The sequence below is a fragment of the Mustela lutreola genome, chromosome 12 (assembly GCF_030435805.1).
Source record: "Mustela lutreola isolate mMusLut2 chromosome 12, mMusLut2.pri, whole genome shotgun sequence".
Classification (NCBI taxonomy): Eukaryota; Metazoa; Chordata; class Mammalia; order Carnivora; family Mustelidae; genus Mustela; species Mustela lutreola.
The window spans coordinates 11,759,380-11,770,180 of record NC_081301.1 but is presented as its reverse complement, the minus strand read 5'-3'; the positions used below and the strand labels follow the sequence as shown (position 1 = coordinate 11,770,180).

Sequence of the window (10,801 nt, the reverse complement as noted above, 5' to 3'; positions counted from 1 at the left end):
TTCTTTTGTATTTATTTTTTTTTAATTTATGTATTTACTTTGAGAGAAGGATTTTGTATGGGGGCGCAGGGTAAGGGGCGGAGGGAGAGAGAGAATCCTCAAGCAGACGCCTACTGAGCAGGGAGCCGAACGCTAGGCTGGACCCCACCAACCCAAGATCATGACCTGAGCTGAAATCGAGAGTCGGACACTTAACTGACTGAGGCACCCAGGTGCCCCCACTTTTTCTTTTTTAAATTGATCTGTTTTATTGTCCCTTGATCATTTGCTTCCTCCATGCAGAACTAACATGACATTGTGGAAATGGTATACATTCTGGAAATACACAGACCAGATTTTATACCCTGCCCCGCCCACAAGCTGGAATGATCACTTAATCCTGCTAAGTCTTGGCTTCTCCATGTCTGAAAAGTTACTATTTATTTCCTACCTTGAAAGGCTGTTGGTATTCAGTGGGTCAATATAATATGTCCTTTATTTTTATATTTTATCTATTTATTTATTTATTTTTGTTTAAGGATTTTATTTATTTATTCATTTGAAAGAGAGAGAAATCACAAGTAGGCAGAGAGGCAGACAGAGGGAGAGGGGGAAGCGGGTTCCCCACTGAGCAGAAAGCCCGATGCGGGCCTGGATCCCAGGACCCTGAGACCATGACCCGAGCCGAAGGCAGAGGCCTAAACCACTGAGCCACCAAGGTGCCGTATTTATTTATTTTTAATTATGTTCAGTTAGCCAACATTATTAAATGTTTATTGGTCCTTAGCAAGAGTCAGGCACAGTAATGGGCACTGGGGATGATTAAAAACTTATTTGAAGGCTGTGTTCTAAATAGTTGGTACGAAAGGACTCATGTTACTCATCCCCATTTCACAGATCAGGACACTGAGGCACAGAGGGATTCAGCATCTTGCCCACAAAGCCAGTAAATGTTAGCCTATCATTCCTGGAATGAAGAGTGATTACACCACACACTGGAAGGAAAACAACGCCTGTGCCTTCCCAGGACTCTCGTTTTGGAAGAAAGTGCAATCTGGATACTACAGGGACACAGCTTATGACAGACAAATAGCCGTTTCTTTCCTTTCCTCCTTTCCATGGCTAAAAACGAGAATCACATCAAGAGGAAAAGAAAAACTGAGCGTCTTGTTTCCACTCCTTTCCTCCCTTACTCAAATAAGCTGTTTTGTGATTACTGCTGTCATTCACCTCAATCTGTACATCAGTGATTTTCACACCTGCATGAGTCTGAGTCACCTGGAGGACTTGTGGAGTGTGCTGGGCCACTCCCAGCATTGCTGATGCAGTCAGTGCATCAGGGTGGAGGTGGAGAATCTGCATTTTGATCAAGTTCCCTGGTGAGGCTGACTGCTCTGCTGCAGGAACACGCATTGAGAACCGCTATCCCGGAAGAGGTGAAGCACAGTGTTCCCATTGCAGAGGTGAGGAAACTGAGCCTCAAGATGCCGAGGTCCTCACGAGGAGCTACAGCAGTGACAGGATTCAAATGCAGATCTTTCTTGACTCCTGAGGCCCTGCTATTTCTACTATACCTGAGTAAGAGATTTAGTACTTGAGAACTTCCCCATTCCATGTCTGTGCATTTTATTCTAGAATCTCTGTTCTTGAAAAGCAAAGTGAAGGTTCTGCAAGTGGTATTTTCATTTCCAAAAGGAGCAGAAGATGTTTTCTAAAAACTATTATGCGGGGCACCTGGATGACTCAATCCGTTGGGCATCTGGCTCTTGGTTTCGGCTTGGGTTGTGATCTCAGTCATGAGATCAGGCCCCAAGTTAGGCTCCATGCTCTGCAGTCTGCTTGGGATTCTCTCTCTCTCCCTCTGCCGCTCCCCCTGCTCAGGCAGTTTCTCTCTCTCTCTTTAAAAAAATTTTTTTGTAAATGTTCTTGCCCACCCACCAAGAACTCCTCTTCTAGAAACCTATACAAGAGAACAACCTAACATTTCAGCCCCAAATGCAAAGATGCTAAGTGTTTTAATGAAAAACTGGAATCTAAATACCCAATACTGGGGCGCCTGAGTGGCTCAGGCAGTTAAACATCCGACTCTTGGTTTCAGCTCAGGTCATGATCTCAGGGTCATGAGATAAGGCCCACATCAGGCTCTGCACTGGGCGTGGAGCCTGCTTAAGATTCTCTCTCTCCCTCTCCCCTCTCCCACCACTCATGCATGTGTGCTCTCAAAAAAATAAATAAATAAATAAATACCCAATATTAAGGAACTAGTTAAATCAATCATGGTATATCGATATGATGGAGTATTATGAAGCCATTAGAATTATTTATTTAGAATTTTTATAACATATTGAAGTAGTTATGATATAATATTAAATAAAGTAGAACACAAAATTAAATCCAATAAGTTCTCGATGTTATTAAAACACTAAAAAAAAAAAAAAGACTGAGGGAAATAAACAAGAACATTGACAACAGTTGTCTCTACTTTTTCCACGCTTTCTACAGTGAGCTTTTTAAAGCAGATAAACCGTACACTTTCCTCCTACTGATAAAGCACGAAAGATATTTTCAAGATCCTTCTACATTTAGTCCACTCTTGAATAACCAGGAAAAGCAAAAATGAATTTTAAAGTTAATCTTTTAATTCCAGATTACATCTCCCCGACCTTAGAATGTATGCCGTTTTAAGTAAAAAACAGGTGAAAAGCATTCAAATGACAATCATTATTATAAATATGAATACGAATAGAAAAGACTAGAAGGCTACCTATAAAAATGATAAAGCGGATAATTTTTGATTGGCAGAATTACAGGACTTTTAAAATCACTTTTTAACCATAATTTTTATTACATTTTCTACAATGGACATCTATTACTTCCGTAGTAAAGTCTTTGCTGCTTTTCTTTTTAAGAGACAACCACCAAGCAAATTACAGCGCCATCTACATAGTGGAATATCAATGGCCATTTTTTAAACGTTGTAGGTTATTCAATGACAGGAAAAAAAGCTTGATCTATATTAGCTGACCATACTATAAAACAGTATGTTCAGAATGATCCCATTGTTTTGTTTAAACACAACCAAAATGTCTACATATAAAAGAAAATACAATGGAAGGAAATATGCCAAAATGTTAATAGTGTTTTACCCTAGGCCGCAGATAGGCGGTAGAATTAGATATTATTCTTTCTTATTTTCACTTCTGTATTTTGGCAAATGTTCCTCTGTTAAATATTATTTTTCCAGTATCCAAAAAAAAAAAAAAAAGCTTTTTAAAAAGCTACATTAAAACAAAAACTTACATTGTTAAATAAGAGAAAGACAGACAAAGAAATGAGCAGGAGTTATCTTAAGAGATCCTCCTTTCAAAAGGCTTCCTAGCTCCAAACCAGCTCTGATTTCTAAATCAAGCTGACCTTCAGCATCAAGAGGGCAGTCAGCATCAATCTTTCCTCCTATTCAAGACCTAATAATGCTTGAGCGGGACACTGGCTCCAACAGCAGAGGTCACCCCTCTTGATGGGGCCAACATCCATTGTTGGGAAGCTTTAAACAAGACCCTGGTAGAGAAGAGGGTCTAGGGTAAAAATGTAACTGCCTTCCAGGACTATGGATCTGATTACAAGTAAATATAATTTATGATCATTGATGAAAGAGACACACTATTTATGTTGCAAAGAACACACTAACTATAGAATTATATTCCCAGGCCTGGCAGAGACCTCTGAGACCATCTGAAGACAATTTCTCAGACACTGTCTTTAGGATGTTATGTAAATATTGACTAGAAACAGTAACAGAGATGTCATGCTGGAGAATCTTAGGTAAACAATTCAAAAGCCTGGCTTCCTGTTTACACAATTTTAAGTCACTGCTGCTAGCCACAAGGTGATTCAGCATTCCAATTTAATCTAAGAATTTCTTGACTTTACGTATAATAAAAGGGACTACAAAGAACAGCTGAGATGCCACACAACACAGGAAGGAACAAAAATAAATACACAGCCATGTGTCTTCCAGCCTAAACAATGAGAAATCTATGCAATTAGACTAGCAGTTCAATCTATTTCCAAATCGCTATCCTCACTGTGACAGGTGGCAGAGTTACGCACAGACGTCAGCACCAAGACTTCCTTTTCGGGGAGCAATCCAAATTCCTGTAGAAAAGCTTCAAGGTCCACAGCAAAGAAATCTTCCCCCAGCTGGTCAGTGACACGAACAAAATTGCCGATCAATTCACCTCCCTTGTAGATCAGCAGGGCAGGAAGGGCGTTCCTGGTGAAGCGACTGCTGGCCCCAATAACCGAGCTCTTCACCCGGCAAAATTTGACAGCTGGGTACTCGGCAGCAAGGCAAATCATGCAGCCATTCATGGCTTCGGTCCCAGGAATGCCGTCCTCATAAATATGGACCATGATGAGGGTGCTTTTCTGTTCTTTATCAATCATGTCTAAAAACCCTTCTCCGCTAGGGATCTCAAAAACCTGCTTGAACTGGGGCCCTCTGTGAAGCTGCTGCCGCATCTCCTCCATCCTCTGCTTCCGGTACTGCTGGAGAAACTCTTCATCGTCTTGGTCCTCGTTCATCATGGCGAACTCCTTCAGAGTCATCTGTAGGACGACAGGCAAATGAGCAGACGCCACACAAACCCGACTCTGCGCTCGCAGGATGCACCCGGGCTCACGGGACGCGAGGAACCCTACTCAGTGCTTTGTATGCATGAAAGCCCGCAGGAGTGTTCCGAGAACCCCATCGGGAGGGAACTTTCATTGCCCCCATCTTGCAATAATAATAATAATAACCTTGAGTTTTTGGCGCCAGTTCAAGAAGGTACGAGCCCAGGATTCAAACTAGATTTTGTAAAACCCCAATCTTGGAACTACTGCGTTATGACGCCTCTCCACCCAAAAAGGCAGCTAATATCAGTTCATAAGCTTGGTTTTTTTTGGTCAGTCTTGACAGTGGATTAATTATTTTACCCACTGTGTCATTTTTGGTAAGAAGACAACAGGATAGTAAGGAATTTTAAAAAGAACACTCACGTTCTTGCTCTGCAGCCCCCCCGCCCACAAAACACACAGTCACATATACTCTCTAAAACTGAATGTTGCTTTTATTACCAGTCACAAGCTGAAATTATTTTTGCTTTTATAACAGCAGCTGTGGGTGTACCAGTGAAGCCATAACCTGCTTTTGCCACTTGGCATCATTACATCATAAATATTTCCTCATGTTTCTAAGTGTCTTTTTTTTTTTTTTTTTTTTTTAAGAATTACACATAATGTGCCATATTTTGCTTAATTTCCATGTTTCTGGCATGGAGCCAGTTTCTGGCTCTGTTCTATGGCACATAATCCAGCAGGACAAGGACAGCTTCTCTCAACTGCCCCATGTGGTCATGGGATACGTTGCTTCATCTGCTCTAATCTCAGTATACGGAAGCCCTGGGAGCTGTGGGCACACTGCCCTGAAGCCAGCTTATGTTACGAAAGTATCTTCCTTCTCCTGGCCCGGTGTGGCAAGACATCCTTGCGCCTAGCTCTGCCTAGTATGGCACAGAATAGACGGTGGGCCAGGGGACAACAGTAGATCAGAATGGACATTTCTGCATCACGGCCAGTACCATCCTTCCCCCCAGCTCCCAACTCTCCAGTCCATCTGGGCCTGCCAGAGTGGCTCTTTCCGACCGTAACTGCTCAGAAAGAGCTGTTTCTGAGCTGTTACGGTCAGAAAGTCTCATGCCCCCAAATCCTTCTCCTACTCCAGGAAAATGATCCCTCTCTTAATCCCCTTATGTGCTCCCTGATCCTGGCCAGTAATTTCCAGCCAAGAGCTGTTTGGCAATAGCCAAATGATCTCGGGCACTCCTAGACATTCATCCATCTTCAGAGGGCAGGTGGGGCGTCTATATGGTCCTTTTGATACAGGGGAAAATAAGAGAGTCAGGGATCTAGTCCCAAATATCTTCCAAAGTATCCATTTGCTTCTACTGTGTGGCCTTATTCCACTAAATTCTCATGAACAGGCTTCCGTTGAAACAGAGCAGCATCACAAAAAGCAAAAAAATCTGGCTGGAGATCCTACTTCCCATCAGCATTTACTGGTTGCAAACCCTGAGCCAAGGCCCCCCTCACCTCGAGTTAATGGTTGCATTAACAGTAAAACAGGGATAATACCACCGACCTCAGAGGCTTATTCCTGCCCCAAAGTAAGGCCTCAATAAAGGACAGAAAACTCCCATTTACTGAGCACTGTTAATGGGCCAGGCTCTGCAATGGGCTTTGTACCCCGAGAGCACTGTGAGGTAGAGACGCTGACCTCACCTAACCCAAGCCGGACTCAGAATGGAAGATGCATCCCCACCATCCCCACGGGGCACCAGTGGCCCTACTGAGAAAAGCCTGGGGCTTGGGTGGGGGAGGCTGCTAATTACCTTCGCACCAAGCTTCTCCTGCAGCGCCTCCTGCTTGTGCCGCTCCTCCTCTTCATCCAGATGGGACCTGCAGGTCATGGACAGCTTCTTGACCAGCCTTTCCATCTCCCGGCACTGCTCCTCCCTCTGCTCTGTCTCCAACTGTTTGAAGCGGCGCCAGTCATTTATCACCCCTTTTGGACCTGAGTGGGGGGTGAATGTGGAGATGACCGAGAAGAGTGGCCAGAGGACTACGGGCCTGTTCACATGCGGCTGGAGCCTGCTCCACTGGGGGCACGGTGACGTGCACACAGAGCAGCGTGGCTTGCCCTGATTAAATGGACGAGCTAGGGCCCAACATTAGGAGGGGCACTAAATAAATCATGATTTAGCTACTCAGAGGAAAATAAGGCAACTTGTAGAAAGAGTGAGGTAGCTCTATGTTCCCTGCCATGGAAGATGCTCAAATACATTAGGTCCAAAAAAAGGGAGAGCAAAATGCAGAACAATATCATGGTAGGATCGTCCACTTTTTGGAAAAGGAATTATGTGTGTGTGTGTGTATGTACATATGTATGGACATTTCTTTATACACACGTACCTTTGTGTGTTCACAGAAAAAGAACTAGAAGGAGATGGCAACAGTTAACAGAGGCTGTCTCTAGGTAAGGGGATCCAAGGGGACTAGTGGGACAGAACCACTACTTTTTTCATTCTACATTCATACATTCTGTATTATCCAGATTGTTATAACAAGACTGTGGCAGGTTATTCTGTTAGTCAGGTTACCCCCAAGCCTCCCTGCCCACTGCCATGTGATCTGTAGGGCCTCTTACGGTATGAGTATATGCATTCCTGGCTCACTGATGTTGGGCTTGGCCATGTGACTTGCTTTGGCCAATGAATCCTAAGCAAAATATTTATAAGCCATTACATGTTTTCAACAGTCCTCTCTTGCTCGCTAGACTTGGTCATGAAAAGGCACGTCCTGGTCCAGGGTTGCTCCTTCAACCCTGTGGCAGATAAATGAAGCAAGGGCAGGACTGCTGCTGACCCACACCAGTAGCTTATAACACATCTGAGAAACACACCTTCGCTATCACAAGCCACTGAGGTCTGGAGGACCTCTGTTACCACAGGAAAAAAATATAAAAATCTCTATGAAGAAAACTTTAAAGTTCTACCAAGAAACACAAAGAAGGATGGAAAAGCAATACCATATTCCTGACCAGGAAGACCCAACATCACAAGGGTGCCAATTAACCCTAAATTAATCTATATACTTAATGCATTCCCATGTGTGCATTCTCCTAAATTTGTTTTGGAAAAATAAGAAAGCAAAAGTTAAGGGGCACCTGGCTGGCTGAGTCAGTAGAGCATGTGCCTCTTGACCTTGGGGTTGTGAGTTCAAGCCCCACGCTGGGCATAGAGCCTACTTTAAAAAAAAAAAAAAAAAGCTGGGACAATGATGACAAAGAAGAGTATTGAGGTGGAACCAGCCCCACTAGATACTGAACCCTGTAACACAGTAATGAAAAACAGTGTGATATAGCACAGTAAAAGACAAATCAATGCAAGAGACTACGAAGTGCAGGTAAAGACACAACTACAGGGAGGAATTCAGTAGATGATAAAACTGATGTTTCAAAGCAACAGAAAAAAGATGATTTATTCACTATTTAGTGTTGAAACCACTGGGTAGCAATACGAAGACAAAAAGAGGGCCCTACCACATTCCTTGCACCAAAATGAATTCCAGATGAATCAACATTTAAGTGAAAGAAAGAAAGAAAGAAATCATGAGCGTACTAAGAAAAAGCATGGGAGAATCTTTTTGTAATCCCGGAGTAAAGAATGTTTCAGTAAGAAACAAAAGTAAGAAAGTATAAAATAATGCTTTCAGGCACATAAAAATAAAAGTTTCCTGCCAGGAAAAGAACAAAGAATCAAAAGACAAACAACAAATTGGGAGAAATAGTTACAGCTCATACCACAGATGAGCTTCCTTACTATATAGCTCCCCCACCAAAAAAACACCAACCACCAAATTTTAAAAATGAGTAAAGGATAGGAAAATAGCTCTTAAAGTTAAAAAGGCTCAACATCCCTCTTGAAAAAGATAGAAAATAAAACTACAGTGAGTTACCATTTGTCATCCAGCAGGAGGCAGAGATCCCAGATTCTGATAACACAGCAGGAGGGCTCGTGTATGGGGAAAACCACACTGCTGGTTACATATAAAACAGCGCCCCTTTAATGGCCACAATTTGGAAATATCAAAATGTAAACGTGTAAATATGCCATTTCTAGGAGTCTATACCACCACATAGTATGGATACCTATGACTTCTGTGATATCAAACAACTATGAATTTGAGAAGCCGGATTCAAAAGCAAGTCAGTCTGTGTTCACAGTCTGTGTATAGTGTGCACACATGTGTGCACTGTGCACTGAAATGGCTAGAAGCACACACAGGGACATGATGACACAAGAATAGGAGTGAGACTGGAATTAAAGAGAAGTGACCAGGAGATACATATTTCACGGATATTTGTTAAACCCGATCCCAGAGCTTAGAGATGTCCAGTACCTGTGTTAACTGAGATGCCTTCGCCTGCCAACTCAGCATCTGCAGGCATCGAAGTGCCGGCCAGCGCACCCCTGCCTCCATCCTTGTCCTCGCGGTCGCTATCCTCATCGTCACTGCTGCTGTAATAGTACTGCAGCTTCTCCCCCAGCAACTTATCGTCCAGGGTCGTCATGGTGCCTGAAGGAGGCAACATTATCAGGCTCTTTGGTGGTGTGAACCAGACAGACAACGGGCTAGGGACTCACTTATGTTAAGATCCTACTATTTTTAAGACCCGAAAACTGATTTTTTTTCTTAAGCATGCCATCCATGCCATCACCCTAGGTGACCGGGTCAATCACGTTCTTTGTGCAGAAGGTAAAACTGAAGCTCAGATAAGGGAAGGTTCTTTGCCAAGAACCAGCAAATGGTGGAGCTGGGATCAGACCCCAGGGTACCCGACTCCACCAGAGTGAGGGTGTCGGTCACTGTCTTCCATATACCATAGCTGTACCAGCGTGTTGGCTTGAAGGAATCTACTTACTGACTAGAGGTTTCACCTACACATACTTTTAGGATTTCCTAATCGACTACGACTGCTGGGTAATTATAAACTGGGCCAGATTCCTCAGGAAAAACTCCAAAGAGCAGCATCAAGAGTATGACGCTGAGTCACTGTTGGTCTAGGTCAATCACTTATCTGTCCCCTTGCCTTCAACTTCCTTGAAGAGCTCAGTGACCCTGTGGATGGATGCGCTCTGAAAGCCCTACCAACTCTGGTTAAAAGAAGGGCCCTGACAAGATCCTACTAATTCCCAAGAGTTCAAAAGGCAATGGTTGGAGCCAAGACTCTGCAACAGAAGATGCCAAGGGCACCTGGGGAGAAAGGTACTGCTCAGCTCCTCAGAGGACAGCTTGCCCTTCCAGAAGTCATGGTGACAAGTTGAGTCCCTCCTCTAAGCATCGCAAACATGCTTCCTTCATTAGAGGAAGGGAGGGCCTGTCAAACTCTGCTACAGCGTGGCTCCCCCACGAGGCAAGGGGTTGCTGAAAGCAGGGGCGTCCAAGGTCCAGCGCAAGGTCTCCGCACCATTCACTAAGCACAGACGGACGCAGTCCGGGTCCGCGCGGGAACGCGAGACCCCAGTAGTCAGACAGGGAATGTGCACAGAAGGCAGGGCTGATGGAAAGAAACGTGCATATACGGGGGTCTGGGGGTGAGGAAGGGCCGCGGGGGGCCAGAACCAAACTTAAAAGAGACGAGGAGCGGTTCGGACTGCACAGGATGGGCGGAGAGACTGGCCAGGGGTGCGCTCGGTGAGGGCGGGGCCTCTGAAGAGGACGCGGCTAGGGCGGGGCTCGTGGAGAGGCTCCCGGAGAAGGCGGGGCCGGCGGAGAGGGCGGGGCTCCTGAGGGGAGGAATCGGGGGTGGGGCTGAGAAAAGCGGAAGGGCGGGTGGAGGAGGCGGGGTCGCAGGGGGCGGTGAGGGTGGGGCCAGCGGAAGGGCGGCAGAGGGGCGCGCGGAACTTTTGGGGGAACCTAATGGAGGTGGGACCAGAGAAGGGGGGCGGAGCATGGGAATCGCGGCGGCCGTAGGGGCCGAGGGGCGCGCAGACATCACCTCCCACCCGTGTCCATGCCCGCCGCTTCTTGCTGACTGACCTCAGTGCAGTTACCCCGCCTAGCTCAGTCCGGATCCTTTCGGGCCGGCAGCTCTGGGCACTTCGGAAGGAAGGACGCGCTGGGTTGGAGGAAGAGAAGTGGGTCAGCGCCTTGAGCTCTCAGAGAAAAGCCGCCGGAGTCCCGACTGCGCGAACCAATGAGGCGGCCTTCCTGTGGTCGG

At 45.3% G+C, this 10,801-nt stretch overlaps 1 protein-coding gene across 1 annotated transcript; it reads right to left on the bottom strand.

The window, feature by feature from the left end:
• Positions 1-2,596: 2,596 nt before the first annotated feature.
• Positions 2,597-10,801, bottom strand: PDCL (phosducin like). Its single transcript, XM_059142479.1, has 4 exons — positions 10,621-10,801; positions 8,980-9,156; positions 6,411-6,592; positions 2,597-4,587 (listed from the first exon to the last, which is right to left on the bottom strand). The coding sequence occupies exons 2-4, from the start codon at positions 9,149-9,151 to the stop codon at positions 4,036-4,038; spliced, it is 906 nt and encodes a 301-aa protein (XP_058998462.1). The 5' UTR covers positions 9,152-9,156; positions 10,621-10,801; the 3' UTR covers positions 2,597-4,035.